An 18325-nucleotide genomic window follows, 5' to 3' on the forward strand; every position below is an offset into this window, starting at 1 on the left:
AACCGATTTTCATAATAAAAACTATACACGAAGCCTTATTATAAAAGCATCTCGGAAATGGCTAATCAGACTCGTTCTCTTTATTTGTTTCTCCTTTCTTTGCGTTTGGGACACCAATGTTTTTTATCCCAAGTAATTTGAGAAAGAAACGTCCGTATAGATTTCCTTAATTGATTTTGTTGATTGGTAACTGAACTCCATGACGTGCAATTTAAATTAGCAGTCGAAACTGCACTGATGGAAGACCAAGTTGAGAAGTCATCGGGCTAGTAATTTTGTTTATACAGCAACTGAAATTTTGCTCTCTAAATTTAGCGGCCAAAATTACGGATGATGAATGGTTTTGTTACCATGGACGTTTTCTCTTTAATAATCAGAGCTTTGTTAATTGTCTTACTTGTGAGAAAGTCACTTTGTTGCACTTTGTTTCTGTTGTCCATATTCCACTGAAAGTCACACTTCCTTGTGCCATCCGTGGTTGATCCTGGAAAGCCAGCCAGTTTATGATTCCAGTTCCATTTGTTCCAGTGCCTGTCTCACGTGCACACACTTCAAAGCCACGTGCACTTAGAGACTGAATCCACACAGCAGCAGGGGAGTGGACACGTGTAAACTCCTCACCATGGCTGATTGACACGTGGACGTGGATCTGCAGGATGAATAACATTTAAAATATGGTTATCTAAACTTTTTTACGTCCTCCAATTGTCTGATTTGAAACTTCTCTAAAAAAAACAAAAGATAATAAAATTACTTTCAGGTTATGTTAACAAAGGACTACCATAAGAAAAATGACTGGGCGAGCAATAAAAGCAACATCCTCCAAAAATCAGTGTAGGCTTAAGCAAGGCCTCCTAGTTTATTAGTGGCACCTGATAGTTAAGAGAGAAAAACTGGCAATTCTCCATGCACCCTAGCGGTTTTCTCTTATGATCATCAGTAGATCTTTAACACACCTTTAAAACCATTAGCACTGCTTGAAAGAACACCTCAGTAAGTAGAAAGTCCAAGTTTGGGAATCTTGTCTTTTAAAATAGCGAAGGTCAGTCGCTATTTTAAAAGACAAGAGTCTCAAACTTCGCATTTAACTATTTTTTTTATTTTTCCTTTCCAGCAATGTAAATGGTGTTTCGTTAACGGGTCTACATCAAAATTTTGTATCACTGTGATAAATATATTTTGGTAATATCTCATTTTAGGCGAGAGCTTTTGGATATACTGGCACCGGGCTCTTTAGCTATGGCCTACACGATGTATGACATTGATGAACAAAGCGGTGCAATTAATTTAAGATTGCAACCCTGGAGTTACATTTTATGGTGAGGTACAACTGTTATACTCATTGCATGTACACAATGCGTTATTATGACTCTGACTGTTTAATTCGTTAAGTGAGTAGTTTTAAAAGAAATTGGATTTTTCATTTTTTTCTTGTGTTTCTTAATTTTTTTTCGGGTAATTTGCATTTCGTCATTTGGTTGAGTATGTCATAAAACAATTAATCCATTCAATCTTTCCGTACTACTCTTTTTTTATATTAAAGATTTATTGAAATACTATAATAGGTAACTCGAGAACATCTTAAGAACTTTCAGGCTCAAATTGCCAAAAAAATAATAACGTTCAGCCTCAGCCCTCAAATTAGGCGTTCTTATATGAAAAAGAGTGTGTATCATAAACTTAGCAGAGTCGTCGTTGCGCGCCTCGTTGGCTGACGTCACAGACGGTTCCATTTCGTGGAGTAATTGTTAGATGTATATATATATATCTTTTTCTTGACTGTACCAAAACGTGACACGTTTTGCTTTCAATTTCATATCCGGAGAAATACATTTCCTTGAAACCTGTCAGTTAACCCAGTGATAAGAATTAACCCTTGCTGCTAAGATAAACCTCACCTTGCCTGAACCGCTAAAAATCTCAGGTAACTGAACATTTGTACAGCGTGGCAAACGGCAGTGTTGGGGCGGTGAACAGACACTGCTGCAGCTCCAGCCCTGTAGAGTCTGCGACATGTTGAGCTTCCCAGTTTGATAAAAGGTCCCTTCAATGCAAGGCAAAAAACTTTAGTAAGGTACGTTTTTATGAGTAATGTTTTTAGTCGCTGCAAATTACTGAAAAAGGTTCAAAATGTGAACTTAATTCATTGTTCATTCAAACAGAAAGCCGAACAAGTCTCTGAATACGCACTGTGAAGACAAACCTGAGATCATCACCTGGCTTATTAAAAAAAAAAATCATTCTTTACGTTCAATTCACAACTGAAACGGTTGGCCAAACAAAGATAACAGTTTCAGCTAACCGCGAAAGAGTAAATATAGAGTTGACACACAACACGATGGAGATACCACTGCGACTGAAGACGAGACGAGAAAAAGTAAACTTTGTTCCACGTCACGTTCTCAGTGGTGTTTTTACATCCCAGTTTGGAGTAGGGACCGGCGCCATTTTTATGTGGTCATCTGAGCCACATGAAAGTCTAACCATTTGCAGATGTCAAAGCAAAGGAAGCACCTTCTTCTCAGTTATTTTTGGACCCTGTGTTGGTCTGCTGGGATTCGAGCCCGCGACCTCTCGCTCAGCAGTTTGGTGCCCTACCAACTAAGCTAACCGGGCGGGTCGGCCTCCCTCGCAAACGCTCTTTTGGCTCGTCACGCAATCTTTCCTCCCCAACGAAAGATTGCGTGGAGCACCAAAAGAGCGTCTGCAAGGGAGGCTAGGCGGAGGTCTGTTTATATAGAATTATGCATGTAGAGCAATATTTAAAACAAGACTTTTGTCTAGTGACCTAAATGGAGTTTCACGCTTGCTCTCCATGTTCTTACACGTGGTGTAACATCTTTGCACTGTTTCCGGACTTATAACTGATTTCGAACGATTAACTTCAACAAGCACTATCAACTTTCGAACGATTTTTGGCACATTCCGGACGTCAGTTTGGATGAAATTTCAGACGTAACTTCTGAGTTAAATATTGACGGCGTGAAAATGAAATTCCAGTCAAAGGTTGCTATGTATTCTCACAAAACTGATAGCCCCACAAGCATTGTTTCCAGAATAAATGAACGATTGATCAGTAGAGGGATGTTTGTCCATATCATTATTTTCCTGTTATTGATTGTTTATCGAAAACTGAATTTTATTATTTTTAAAATCTGAAGGAACTAAGTAAAATGTTTTTTAAAACTATGAGGACCAAGGTGTCGAGCTTCTATTGCTGTTTGCAGTCAAGCTGCAAGTGTTCAAGAAAAAGTAAGTTTGAAGGAAACATTCATAAGATGCAAATAGACCGCAATCGACCCATGCTATTGATACATTTACAGGAAAATTAGATGTGTTGCAAGGTTAGAGGAATCGTTAGGAGCTATAAAAAACAAACAAACAAAAGAAAACAAACAAACAAAAATGAAGTAATCACGTATAAAGTTGGATCTCCAAAAATCTCAGTGACTTCAACTCTTTTACAATTGAAATAGTGTCGAAAAATTTCGAGGGCATGCGTCAGCTACGGTAAATTCGGTTATGTTCAAATCCGCATCGCCTTTAAACGACTAGATAAATTTTTCTAAAAAATATGAAATCAAACAAGAATTGCATGGAAGCTAGGCATTTTCGAGCACTTTGTTCAAGCTTTTTGTGCATGAGGTGAAAAAGTATGACGATAGAGTCTTGCGGTTGCTTATTTCTTACAAACAAAACCGTCCCGTGAAGCGTTTGAAATAATTTGCACATGTTCTCAAAGCCAGTCAGGTTCGGTGACCTTGCTGTTTACGTTTTACTGATAAATGTTTATTTTTCTGTTGTTTCTTGTGTTAAAATACTCATTCTCCGCACAGGAACTTTGCCATTAACCTTTCATTGCATTTGACTGCAGTTTTAATCACTTAGCAAAACACGAGCCTCTCTCGGCTAATAGCTGAATAAACGTCTTAATTGCATGCCCCGAAATTGAAAAAGGAAAATTTATCTTCAAATGAGTTTATAGGTTAGAATAAAACAACATTACCAGTTATATTGATGCGTTGTTTGGATAAACTTTCTAAATGGGAGGAAAATGAAACTAGCCGGCATTTTTTGAAAATTTCTGATCTACAACCGAGTAGATTTAAAGTCCAGATTAAACCAGCAATTAGTTGCAAGGAACTGGTATTTTAAAAGAAATTTTATGAATCTCGCAAAGAAATTGGCCAGTTAAGTGTAATAATGTAAGTGAAGCTTATCTGTCTCTGAAAAAAGAGTGATTACGTTACTCCAATTTTCTTTTTGGACTTTAATAGCCCTTACAAGATGTTCTTTTCATAAACCGAACTAAAATACCTTTGCACTGATTAGGAGCAAGTGAAATTCGAGTAACTGATAGCTACGGGCTCACAAAACTGATAACAAACTGCGCAAGCACCGTTTGCAGGAGAAATGGACGATTATTATCTTGGCAGTGGAAATGAACAACCAAAAATTTTACCTTGGTTTTGGTCGTTTTATGAATTAGATTCGAATATAATAAAAATGATGGTTTTAAAACGCAAGGAAGCCGAAACGAAGGTCAATGAAGCAAGCAGAGTAAACAAATCGACACCCACTCTCCAACAAATAATCACTGAATTGCCTTTAAGAAGGTTGGGAAAATTGAAAGAAATAAAGATAAAGAAAAATTGACAGAGAGAAACGTTTTCCATGCTTAGAGCTAAGAGGGAAGTTTCTCTGTTTAGTGCAGACGTACAAAATCCTATACTGACATATGAAACCTGTAAAAATCATAACTTTAACATTAGACTAAATATTGCCCGTATGAACTATTTTAAATTTTGATTTTTAAACGTTAAATTTTAGACTGGAATGAAGCATCTTCTTTGAAGTGTTTCAAACCTTCTCTTTTAGATTGCGGTGTGTTTCAAACATTGTTACGTGCATATTTTGTGCATATTTGAAGAGGGCGCTTATTTAACATTTTTAGCCTCAAGGGGGGCCTTAATTCGAAGGGGGGGAGGTAATTTGTAGGGGCGCTAATTCAAGCATTTACGCCGTACTCACATGGAAACATTTCTCAAGACGTTTTAATAGGAGGTAAAACCAATTAACTTTCTTGATAAATGAAAGATTCGGTTCTCATATCGCAAAAGGCAATTTTCACATCAAAGTATTTGAACGCATTTTGAATAATCTCATGCTCGCTTTTCTATATATGCTGAATTTTACTGAAGAACTTCCATAGTGCCCCTTTTAAATACCTAAATGGCAGTTTCCCTATCCTTTTATATACCTCCAACCTAAAAAAGGTAACCCTTTTGGAGGAACCTCCCTAATAATGGCCAACCACTTAATTTCAAGTTCATTTAATGTGGCATTAGAGTTTTAACATAGCGAATTACTTAAATCTTGGTGAGCAATGAACAAAAAAGGGAACACTAACTGCAGACGAGGGCTCAGGGTTGTTTTAATGCACGGGCGAAGTGCCTGACTTAGGCAATGAACACGGAGATGAAACAGTTACAAAAAAACTAGTCAGTCAGAGTAAATACAGAATTTTCCTATTCTAGAACAAGTTTAAATGGAATGACAGTCTTACCTTTAACGGAAAAAGTGAGATTTCCTAGAATGGCTAAAAACAGTAGGGCCGAAACATACATCTTGAAGGCCATCTTGCCGAGACAAGGAACACACTAATCTCACGTCCGCTAGAGTCATATATATATATATATACATAGATGTGGCAAGTAAATAGGCGATGTCAACCTTCTCTGACATTATTTCACAAAACCCTATTAAACTGTCACCTTGTGCTCTGATAATACGTATATTCAGCTTGCTTGGATGCGGAACGTGACAAGTTTTTTAATGAATCATTAGAAAGAAGCAAAAAAAAAAAAAAAAAACAGAAAGAAAGAAAAGAAAGCGCGTTTGTGCAAACAGAGCAAATTCCCACGGCCATGTTCCCGTGTGTTTAGGCCGCCATGGATTTTCCTTGGCGCGCGGTAGCTTCAATGACGCTCGCCTTGAATGCCCAGCAAACACACTGTATTGGCAAAATACAATATGGCACCTAGATCCCTCCATGTGCTAAACACATTTTTCTGTCCCAATTGCACCAGAAAAGAGAAAAAAGAAAAAAAAAATCTGTGATGGGTCATACAGAGTTTATTTTTAGGATCACGTACACATTAGGATGTTTTTGTAGGCAATCAGCAACCTTGACAACATTGGCTAGATCATCCGTCTCAATCAAAGTCAATGCAACTCTACCGTGATTAAATTCCCTTTTTAGAAATATAAACATTCCAAAGTTGCGTGAAGAACAAAGAACAAGTTGTGAAGGATTAATATTTAAAGAAGAGTCTAAGAAGGCGATAGAAATGTTTGAAAATGGTAAAACCCCTGGCAATGATGGAATACCTGTTGAATTCTACAAAATGATGTGGGACAACTTGGCAGATCAACTGGTCGAGGTTTTTAATTATTGTTTTTAATTAGAAGAAATTACTACCACACAAAGACAAGCAATTATTACCAGTGATTGACAAAAAAGGAAAAGAGAGAACTTACTAATAATTTAGATTATCGCTATCAGAATGAAATGCTGTCTTCCAGATATTATCCATTATAACCAATCTGGCTTTATCAAGGATAGGTTTATTGGAGAGATGGCTCCCTCAATACTTGATATCATTGATTACACAGAACGCTCTAAATTACCAGGAATATTGATGTTAATTGATTTCGAGAAAGCGTTTGACTGGCAATGGAACTTCCTCTACGCGTCATTAGAAGCTTTTAATTTTGGACCAGAATTTATAAAATGGGTTAAAACCTTCTATAAAAATGTATATAGTTGTATAATAGATAACGGTATAAGCTCTTGTCCTTTTAAGTTAGAAACGTTAACATTAAGAGCATTACAATTGGAGATAATGAAACAAAGCTGCTTGCATATACAGATGACATATAACTGCACTATTATCGGATATTCCTAATTCCGTGAAGAAGTTCTTGGACAGTCATTGCTTTTGAAAAGTGCTCAGGTTTAAAAACGAATGTCTCTCAAACCAAAGCTATGTGAATTGGGACAATGAAAAACTCTCCTGAAAAACCTTTGGGTTTGGTATGGTGCACTACTGTTAAAAATTTTAGGAATACATTTCTTTTGCAATCAGCAAGTGGTATCATCACAAAATTTTCAGGAAAAGTTCGATAAAATTCAGAAAAGTTTTAAATCTTTGGAACATGAAAGGGTTGTCTTTATTTGGGAGAGTGACAATTGTTCAAACTTTTTTGATACCTATATGTATCTTCGATGGATGTGATAAAAAAGGTGAAAAGAATGATATTCAAAATTTTTTGGAAAGGACCGGACAAAGTCACTAGGCTCTCTGTTATATTAAATTCGGTTGAGAATGGCGGATTAAATCTCACGGACCTTGAAACTCAAATTAAATCCATTAGACTCCCCTGGGTTCCACACATTTTAGACTGTTTAAGAGAAGGTCCCTGAAAATCTTATTTCAAACATTTCTTGAAACGTAATGTTGGAACCTTTCAATTAAAATGCAATTAGGAATTCAAAGATTTAATCTCACGTCCGCTAGAGTCATATATATACAAAGATGTGGCAAGTAAATAGGCGATGTCAACCTTCTCTGAGATTATTTCGCAAAACCCTCTTAAACTGTCACCTTATGCTCTGATAATACGTATATTCAACTTGCTTGGACGCGGAACGTGACAAGTTTTTGATGAATCATTAGGAGAGGCAAAAAAAAAAAGCGCGATTGTGCAAACAGGGCATATTCCCACGGTGTTCTCGTGTGTTTAGTAGGCCGCCATGGCTTTCCCTTGGCGCGCGGTGGCTTTAATGACACTCGCCTTGAACGCCCTGCTAATACAAGTATTGGCAAAATCCAATATGGCACCAAGATCCCTCCATGTGCAAAACACATTTTTCTGTCCCAAGTGCACCAAAAAAGAGAAAAAAGAAAAAGAAAATGTCGTGATGGATCATACAGAGAGTTTATTTTTAAAAGCACGTACACATTAGGATGTTTTTGTAGGCAATCAGCAGTCTTGACAACATTGACTATATCATCCCTCTCTTCCCATATTATATATTGTGACCAGCTTTAAATTGGTGTAAATATCATGCAAATAACATTGTTCTGTTTTCCAGACAGCATTTCGCAATACCAGGAGACCGAAAATGTGATAACACTGATTGCGTAATGCAGCTATAAACCTGCGTTTTCGGAAGTGGGACGGTTCATGCATTTATTTTGAATTGGTCATGGAACAGTCAAAGGGGGCAATTTTGTACCGTCAGTTCAATGTGTGAAATGAGAAAATTCAACCAAAAATGTGTAGCGTAGGTTTTATTGAAAACCTTCAAACGAGGCAAGAATTTGTAGTATGTTTGATAATTAGGAGCTGGGAGAGAGAATAAGTGGTTATGGGGAAAAACATGCTCGCGCACCTTTAAATGCTCCATGATCGAACAAAAGGCCTCCCAACTCCCCTTCCCCTCGGTAACCATAACCATAATCATAACCTAACCCCTCTTAACATCGGAGGTATAAAGATTCCGGTCTCCACCCCACCCTCCGCCTCTAACAAAAGCCGGTTCCACGGTCGAGCTTGCACGTATTTCCTCGACTAAACGTCGTGGACCAACAAGTTGTTCGAAGCCGCTTTTAGTGCTAATCCAGGCTGACAACCGAGGCCCCCAACTTATAAGTTTTGTTCATGGGTGTCATTATTTAAGGGGGGACTTAACGTAAACACCATTTTACCGCACTTTACATGGCTTTAATGGAAATATCTCGTTCACGTTTCAAGTGATCCAAAACTCTACGTTTATCCCGTAAATCTATGTTGTGGGGTGTTTTGTGAATTTTGGGGTGATTTTTGGGTATATTTGAGAGGAGATAATATTTCTAGAAGGATTGGTTAAATTAAGAGAAATAAGAAATATTGAAGAATTAGTGAAGTTTTAAATAAGAATTTGTAGTTAATAATTAATAGACGGATACCAAGTTAGTCCACTAGCAACCTGGGGTGCTCTTGCGTGGGTATCAACTGTCTTTTAGTGTTCCAAAAATCATTTTCCTTCTTCTATCCCTTCTTAAAACCACTTCAAATTTCATTCAAATTTAGGTTAAGTCCCCCCTTAAGGGGGCGAGATAGAGAACCATAGAATATGAACTAGCTGTGCTGGAAAGGCTAAGAACAATAAAATGTCGGAAATATTATTCAATAAAGGGCGAAAATTCAAACAGCAACTAAAATACATGAACATTAACACCTCACATGTGGTAACCATGCAAACACAACAAAGGCACATTCTTAAGATTTATAAGAATTTTTATATTCAAAAGAGGGCCATTTATAACGCGTTTTTACGGACTAAAGTATCGAAATATCATTACACCAATGTCATCATGTAAACATACATCCATGTTATGCGCAATAAAAGATGTTCGATGCAACGTGATACAAGTGAACTGGATGTGCGATAAAACTAAAAGATGAGAAAGCGGAACTGAGACATTAAAAAATAAAAGCCATGCGGACTAAATGATTACTGACAAGATGGCGGATTTCTAGCGATGGGTCGATTAAAAAAAAAAATAAAAACATGGAAGGCGCACGGATTTGGCTTCCTAATATCGAGGAAGTTTTTGTTTCTCTGGGAAACCTAATCAGAAGTACACAAAGACAAAGGCACACCGCGTCGTATGACTCTGCTGGGTTTTTTGTTCGCCCCCTTCAAGAAAGCGAAAGAAACCTCGCCATTTTAACTCTTAGGATAGAGGAATCCTTCCCTAATGAAGTTGGATTGATCAATGATCTAAACAAACTTCATTCTACTGGGAACGAGCGAACGTTAAACGTAGCGATTCTCCGGCCTCGACTCGCTTGTCCTGGAATCTGAAATTGTGCGTTCACTTTATCAGTGATTGACTTAAACTCAGCCCTGCTGCTTTCTTCATTGTTTCGTCTTTGATTTGAGCTGGTCTGAAGATTTGTGACAGCGTTACTTTATAACGTTCCGCACAAAGTCTTGGACATACCTGCGATCCGCAGGACGATCCCCCATGTTTTGAGAGAGAGTGACGGCCAACAAAGGGCGGGAAAACTGCTGCATGTGTAGACATCACTTCCGGTTACGAGCTAAATCATTTCCGCTTCTTCATCTCTCAGTCGTAATCAATTTTCGCTTCCTCGCCTCTTAGTTTTATCGCACATCTTTAGTTTTATCAAACATCTTTTACTTGTATCACGTTGCATCGAACTTTTTTTGTTGCACACAACACTGATGAATGTGTGTACACATGACATTGATGTAATGATATTTCGATATTTTGTACCTAAAAACACGCCATAGCTATTGGGCGATTATAAGACAGGGCGCAATTATGGAAGGTAGGCAGTCAACGTTAGTCGAGGAAATACGGTAGTATCATATTTATCAGTTATCTATTTTTGTATAAGGAGATTAGTTTCTAATTAAAGAAACTGTGGGGCTGCGTCGGTGGGGGGGGGGGGGGGGTATAGAAACGAACATTTGGTTTTATCAACTGAGTCAGATAAGGTAATTGGTAGGCTGTAAAGAATTCGAGAGCTTCATGTTGTAACCCATTTCAATCCTGGCCTTCCGCAGATAAAGATAATTTTACCGAAACACTAGTTTCTGTGATCTGGTACACTGAAACATCAGGAAATCGTTTCCAAATATACTTTTCGGTCATTCAAAGTAACACTGCAAATACTAAGTGGCATTGCCGTTTTAAGCGACCGTCACCTAGGGCTGGCCCACCCTATGAAAGTATCCAGTGAAGAGATCCGTAACCGGGCTAACATCAGCACCATCCTGAGTAAGCAAATCTACCGGCGACGCTGGAGGTTCATTGGCCAAATTCTCAGAATGGATGCCAACCAACTCCCCAAAACGGCATTAACCTGGGCTCCGGAAGGAAAGAGAAGTCGTGGCAGACCGAGAGAGACCTAGCACAGAACCGCAGAGGAAGAAAGGACAGCCTTGGGGTTTGCAACGTGGAGTGAAGCGGCAGGGGTTCAACGTCACCGTGTGGCATGGCGAAGAAGGTAATAAGTCAAGTCACCTAGGCCCGCGATTAGACCGATTATAGTCCGTTCAGTAGGTACTGAATTGAAAGAAAACAATTAATAGGAAATGAAAGCAAGTAGCAAACTAAAAAATCTGGAAAAAAGAAACAGTGCAATTCAGCCTCTCGTTATCACATGACTCTGGGTGGAGATTGATGCGCGATGACACTGGGTGAAGATGGAGGCGCCTAGAAGTTGATGGCCACAAGTTGTGTGGTTAAAGAAGGCAGAGTCAGCTCGGTATAAAAAATTTAATACAAGCAGATACAAGAGCTAAAGGAAACGAGAGGGCGGCATTAGCACGAAAGTCATCTTTCTTCAGAAGCACCAGAGTTAGCCTCCACAGTCACTTTAGGCAACCCCGCCTTACGGCCACCTAGGTAATACGGTCACCTCGTTATTACGGCCAATTTTTTTTGGCCGGGCAAAAGGGCCTTACGATTTCTTATAAACAACCCTCGTTAATACGGTCACCTGTTAATACGGCCAACGGCCACATTTTGAAGTCCTAAACAGTACAATCCTTTATAACTTCACTCCGTTAATACGGCCACTCCCGCTAAAATATATTTAGAAAACCAAAACGCCTGTGAGACGTCAATTTCATTGGCCTCTGTCCGTTTACTCTGATCAAACAACCGATTTACTTTACAAAGTAAGTAACACTCCTCCCTGTTTTCATTACAAACATGACAAAGGAAATACAGTAAATCTTGACGCTAATATCCGCTTTTAATAGGCAAATTACGAAGCGATTTAAGTCATTGTGCTTCATAACAAAGACTAATGATACTACTAAGTTCAAGTATTTTGTACAATTCCGTTTATCTACATTCCCACTGTTTATTAAAGAGAACCGGTTGTTCAAGAAGCGCGAATGCGATATACTTTAACGCCCTTTCCAAATTTCATGACTTAAAAGTCATGAAATTTGACTCTGCCCAGGTAAACACGGCCAATTTTTTTGGACCCATTTGTGACCGTATTAACGGGGTTCTACTGTATTTTAATGAATGAATAGAAATGCATGAATGCAAGGTTAATAATGCCAGACTCCTGCTGATTAGTCAGCTAAAAGTGAATTCCTTATTTTTATTTATAAACTTCGCCAGAAGAGAAAAAAAAAAACATCAGGAAGAAACCTCTGACAGGAGAGAACTCACAGAACGACAAGTTCCAATTTTAGCTGCTTCTTATGTGCTCTTTGTGTTTCACTTTCTGATTGTTATGGAGCGTTTTCTGTTAATGTCACAGCTGCCACGTTGGTGTACCAGAAAAAAAGATTTTTAATCGGTTTCGTTTCTTAGGTACAAAAACATGTAATATGGTGGCCTCCGAATCTCAAATCAGAGTACTTTTAAATTTTACTCAGATAGCCGGAAAAACCGTTGGAAAATACGGATTCATAAGTTTAGCTAAAAACGGTGAAATAAGTAATTTAGGAAACGTTATACCGCATACCGCTTTTGTTTACTTGACAACGTATCATAACAAAATATCTATTATTAATCGCCACCAACATGAGATTGCCATTAGTTCACGAATCGTATTGGCAAAAGGTTTATTTTTATATTGCAGTTTTCGGAATTAATTACAAAAGATTTTTGAAAAACGAGTTTACGACTGAAATTAGCCAGCCTCTTTGCAAAGAAATCGGAGAAAGCAATGGTCTGAGTGGTCTGTAGGGGCTTGATGGAACTTGGAATTGCAGGCTTAAAGTCAATACAAATGGATTTTTTAATTGATCATAACATAGCCATGGTTACGTACGCCTGCAAATGTTAATTAAACATAAGTGGCAGGTGGGTTTGATTCTGTTTCATATTTCTCAAATAGTGAACCTGATTATAAATCAGCAGTCTGTGTGAACTGCTAACAAAAATGTTTTCATTCCGTATTGTACTTACAATCCACCATTTGCAGCTAACATTGGTGGCTTTACAAAGCAACGAGTGTCACAAGGAGAGCTCTGAGCGAGGATTCGCCCTTGTAAACGCGACATACAGCTCCGAAACTATACAACGCTACCCTGACTGCGTTAACTTGTGTTTTAACGATCCACGATGCGTGAGCTTCAATTTCTGGTGGGAGACGAGAAAATGCGATTTGAACAGTAAAGCAAGGGAACACTGTCGTTCCTGTTTTGTGGTGGAACCATCTTCAACCTACATGGGAATGGCGAGGCTCCCGGGAAACCCAGGTAAATAAAACTAACACTTCTCTCTTCCAGGGTTCTTCAAGGCGAGGTGCTTAATGCATATGGTTCTTAATGGCGAGGAAGATGTGCCGAAAGAAAAAAAAAAAGAAAAACGAAAAGTGGGTTGAGACAACGAGGCACATACAGCTTCTCAAATCATTAATAAGTCGCAAAAAAAAAAAAAAATTCAAAGCAAAAGTCCTTGGAATTTTACGATAATTAAGATCATATCTCCAAACCTCCTTCTCGGTAGCGATTTCCTGTTTTCTCGTCACAAATTATTAATGAGTTTCGGAGAAGGTACTTTCAAAATTACTACTATGTTTGGCGTTAATTAAATTAAACTGAGGGCCTCCATACACTGTAATATTTCGTGTCATCTCGAAAGACCGCTAAAAAGCATAGATGATATTCGATTAAATATTTTTGGCCTTTGTCCTTTAAACAACATTAAACATCATACTACTTACATTTTCATACTATACGTTTTGTTCAAAATTCTTTGGTTGCAACGTCATTCGCTGAGACCAGCCATATCTCGACTTAGTTTGAAATGCCTACGTAACTACGTAACACAGTGAAAAAAAAAGAGACCGAACAGAAGCCTAGTGATAATTACAACGATAACTTAAAGACACAATACATCTACATCAATGCATGGTACAATACTGAAGTATACTGAATAAATTAAAAAAGGATCTTAAACAGACTGGCTTTTACAAAGTGGCCGGGTATTATTAAAAAAACACAAAAACAAAAACAAAACTTAAACCAAACTAAAACAATTACATACAATACTGTAAGCAATAAGCAACAAGGATAAAGCTTTTTGACACTCTGTCTTTGCTTCTAACTTACTCTTTTTGGCCGTTTTAATTAAAGTAGACGCTTTCAAAATAAATAAATAAATTAGTCTGCCTCAGGGCCAGTGCTAGAATAAAAGAAAATATGTGTAGCCCTGATTATGATGTACTAGTTGAAATATTGGCCGGTAAAACTTCCCTATAGCTATAACGCCAACCATATTATCAGTTTGGTTTATTTACACGTTAAGCAACATCAACGTTAACTTTATTAATGTGTCGTAGCTTCTAGCGTACTAGAGGACACCTAACTACTTTACATTATAAAATATACATACGATCGATCAATACTACTATACAATGTGTTAAAAGACACCTAACTATAAAGTATACATAATGATCGATCAATAATACTTAGCAAAAAGCAAAAATCAAAGTTAAGATGCGCGTTGCGTGGTCTTATGCATTCTACGGTTTGTTTTCACTTGGCACGTGCACGTTATTGGTATGTTCCAGCTTTAGGTGGGGCCTATTGATTGCATCACTTGACTTACTTTGAACAATCGCTGGTAAACGAAAGTATTTGATGGTTTTATACGGAGGTTTGACTCTCAAACTGAAAAATGCAAGATTAATAACTGTACAAAAGATAACTTAGGGCCACATTTACGAAGCTCTCTTACAGTCAATCCAGGTCACGCGTGAACAGTATTTCCAAGAATGAAATGAACATTCGAATTTCTCTTTGTAATGTCCGACGTGTGAATGGAATGTTGGACATTTCTCTGGAAATCGTTCCGAAAAAGACGCATTAACTGAAAAAAAAAAAAAAAAGATTCAAAATACTTGGGAAACAATAATTGTCATTCTTGAAATATTCAATTTTGCAATGTAAAGAAAAATTCGTAGCTTTATACCGTCAATAAGCTAGGGAAATTTATACGGGAACACTGAAATCTCGTTGGCGACTTTCAAAATTATCAATAAAACTGACTTGTAAATTTCAAAACTCCATTCAAATTTCAAAAATATCATTCACGCGTGACCTGGGTTGACTGTAAGTATCTTAAGTATTGTAACATGTTAGTCCAACAAAAGACTTTTGTTAGTCTTTATACAATAGACTTTTGTCAAGAAACAAATATTAGGATACATCTTAACTTAGAAGGGCTTCATGAATCTGACCCCTAGTGATAATGGATTGTATTCCTTTTTACTTATTAGCAAAATCGTGCAGCGAGTTAAAGAAATTCAATCCTACAGCAGAAAGTGGCAATTATGTTATCGATCCTGATGGCGAAGGGAGTTTGCAACCTTTTAACGTTAGCTGTGACATGACTGACAAGAATGGAGTTGGCGTGACAGTCATCAGTCACGACAGTGAAAACAGAACATTGGTAAACGGATATGATGACAAAGGGAGTTACTCACGCGACGTCCATTACACAGGAGCGAGCCTGTCTCAGCTGGCGAGTCTCACCAGAGTCTCCTCACACTGTGAACAGTTTATCAAATATGAGTGTCATCATTCGGTCTTCGTTTACAAGAACCAACGATTTGGCTGGTGGGTATCACGCGATGCAACTAAGATGACGTATTGGGGCGGAGCATTACCTGGCAGTGGTAAGTGTGCATGTGGGATGACCAATTCATGTGCAGAGCCTGCTTATGGATGTAACTGTGACAAGAATGACAAGGTATGGCGTGAAGACAGCGGTCTTCTCACTAATAAGGCACAGCTTCCAGTTAAACAGCTCAAGTTTGGAGATACTGGTGATGAATACGAGAAAGGCTACCACACATTAGGAAAGTTCAAGTGCTTTGGCATCACCAATTAAAAGAGAGCTGACACTCCTTTATTTTCGAGTACGACTTAACCTTTACCATCCGGTCACTACATACTGTATTCTGATCGAATTAATTTGAGGAGGCATTAACGCGAATAGCCCTGAAAAAATTGGCAGACCAGGCAGACAGAAATTGAAATGTCCATTTAAAAAATATCAAAATGTTCTTAATCCCCAAAATTGCCAAAGCATTAAGTTCTATTTATGACGCTTTTTTCCCCCTAGTTATGACGCTTTTTACATCCATATTTAATTGCTGGATAGAGTCGTTTGAGGCGTTTATTCGAGTTCAGAATAAGTATGTGGCGTTTGGCCGTGGTTAAGCGTTCACAATTATTTATTTATTTATTTATTTATTTACCGGTGGACAATACCCCTCAAATCTGAGGATTATTGCCTAGGATCAGCATTAAGCACAAATATTAAATAAATCGATTAGAATCAGAATGCGCATGTATTATATGGCTTATACTGCTTATCTGTTGCTTTAAACTGTAGAGAAGAGTGATCATTGAAAATCGCGGATGGTAAATTGTTCCACTGGTTCTAGGTAGAAAGGAGAGTTGTTTAGAAGTTGACTTTGCTTGTAAAGGAATAAAGCTTTCTTTCTTCAAACTAAAGCTTGGTATTTAGATGGAAATTTCTGCTTGACAAAAGACTACTGAAGGATATTAAAAACTCTCATAATAAAGAGTATGAATGAATGTGAGCGCAGATCCTTACTCACAGGACGGTCCTTAATCCTAAGTTAAGAAACAGAACTTCTCTAAATGAATGCAAATATATGAAACATATATTTTAAACTGCGGATGAAAGATCAAATAGAGTATGACAAGCTCCCAGTTGGCTTGTTAGCTCAGTTGGTAGAGCACTGCACCGGCATCGCAGAGGTCATGGGTTCGAATCCCGTTCAAGCCTGACTTTTTTTCACGCTTTCTTTTCGCAACTTGCGTTGCGTACTAATTTCGAGGATCTTTCTTCTATTAGAACTTCTCTACGCGCTTATGAAAACGGTTTGCCACAACAAAGTTTCACGACGGTAAGATGACCAAACAAAGTTTATTGAAGAGAAGCAGTAGAGACGTTAACAATGCTTGGAAGTGAAGCGATGTGTAGCCAAGCGATATTTACAAAGTGGTTTCGAAAAACTAAGACGTAAATAGTGAGAAAAAAAAAAATTATGATTAGACTAAGTAGTAACATAATACTAACTTAAGAAACAGACGTAAAACTTCATTAATCCGATCAGTACAAAAGGCAATACAAAAAAAGTTAAGATGCACAAAGTAAAAAGACTTACTTCTGTGTCCGCCTTAGAGATTTACAGCATTCTATTTTGAGTTTTAGTCTTGAACTGATTCGATCTATACACGATGACACGTTGACTAGAACTATGCGTTTCCCTGAACACGTTCGAGGAAAAGCTAACTAACTACAAAGGACTATAGATAGAATAATTGAATGCATTGTTTTGTTGCTTGTGCGTGGGCAAGCATATCCGTTGGTTTGACCACAGAAACTTAAACTTACTGACAACAAATAAACTCTAAAGTCTAGAAACGAAATATAAAAACCAGAAAAATAATTGCTCAGCAACAATGAATTACATAGCTATATTTAGTATGCTTTGTTCAAAAGACACTCGTGTTACAGTTTCTGACCAAGTTTACTGAAATTTGTTAACACACGAACAGGTCCAATTTTTCCAGGATAACTTAATCATGCAGAGTTGCTCGAACCCTATCTTGACCGGAAGATGGCTGATTGTGCCCGCAGCGACTTTGAACCTGAATAACTTTTTAAATATTTGAGAAAATTCCCTGAAACTTTAGAACTTTTTCAGAATTTTATCTGGAAAACATTTGTTGGGGTCGGTTAGTGTTCATCGACTTTGATGTTACCATGGGCACCAATTTTTGACAGGCAATGCCTTTTCAGAAAATAGAAAATCGTTCTTTAAAATGAAGAAAAATCACTTTCCTTCGCTTAGTTTTTATGTGTTTAGCTCATAACAGTGTTCCGGTATTGGTTTTGATTACTTTTCGTTCAATTTCGGCGCTTTCCTGAAGTTTTGGGAAAGTCCAAACATCTAAGATGGCAGATCCAAGATGGCCGCCATTTGGCAATTGTGACCTTATTACCACGTGATATGAGGTCATCACTTCGCCTTGAGGACCTCAAAGGCAACATCTTTAAGCTTACTATACATCCTCCAAGTCTCACTGTCATAGCTTTTATACTTGCAAAGTTAGGGACACAATCAGCCGCCACCGGCCCCCACCCCCTGCCCCAAAAAGGGCAGCAAAAAAAACTCGGCCCAGATAGGGTTAAATAACGCTTGACAGAATCCAGTAAATTTCCCTATTGAT

General features: G+C 37.9%; 2 protein-coding genes across 7 annotated transcripts in view; one reads left to right on the forward strand and one right to left on the reverse strand.

Moving 5' to 3' along the window:
* The window catches only part of LOC146473540 (uncharacterized), a 92914-nt gene extending 87242 nt beyond the window's left edge, over nucleotides 1-5672 (reverse strand). For 4 of the 6 annotated variants that reach the window (XM_085118209.1, XM_085118210.1, XM_085118213.1 and 1 more), the window contains exons 1-3: nucleotides 5567-5672; nucleotides 1899-2044; nucleotides 398-649 (exon numbers count right to left, since the gene is read on the reverse strand). In XM_085118209.1, coding sequence (XP_084974335.1) covers nucleotides 398-649; nucleotides 1899-2044; nucleotides 5567-5639 — 471 coding nt within the window. In that variant the 5' untranslated portion in view covers nucleotides 5640-5672. The remainder of the gene's footprint in view (nucleotides 1-397; nucleotides 650-1898; nucleotides 2045-5566) is intronic. The other 2 variants (XM_085118212.1, XM_085118214.1) reach the window with 2 other exon arrangements.
* A 7295-nt stretch (nucleotides 5673-12967) lies between these two features.
* Nucleotides 12968-16654, forward strand: LOC146473541 (neurexin-4-like). Its single transcript, XM_085118391.1, has 2 exons — nucleotides 12968-13309; nucleotides 15334-16654. Exons 1-2 carry the CDS (start codon nucleotides 12991-12993, stop codon nucleotides 15945-15947), a joined length of 933 nt encoding a protein of 310 aa, XP_084974517.1. The 5' UTR covers nucleotides 12968-12990; the 3' UTR covers nucleotides 15948-16654.
* The last annotated feature ends 1671 nt before the right edge of the window (nucleotides 16655-18325 follow it).

This window comes from Pavona decussata, unplaced genomic scaffold (genome assembly GCF_977016875.1).
Source record: "Pavona decussata unplaced genomic scaffold, jaPavDecu1.1 SCAFFOLD_93, whole genome shotgun sequence".
Lineage (NCBI taxonomy): Eukaryota > Metazoa > Cnidaria > Anthozoa > Scleractinia > Agariciidae > Pavona > Pavona decussata.

Bases quoted from the DNA above. Each gene is read 5' to 3' on its own strand.
- LOC146473541 (XM_085118391.1), top strand. From the start codon at position 12,991: ATGTTTTCATTCCGTATTGTACTTACAATCCACCATTTGCAGCTAACA. The intron at 13,310-15,333 runs GTAAATAAAACT...TTTACTTATTAG, and splicing joins GAGGCTCCCGGGAAACCCAG to CAAAATCGTGCAGCGAGTTA.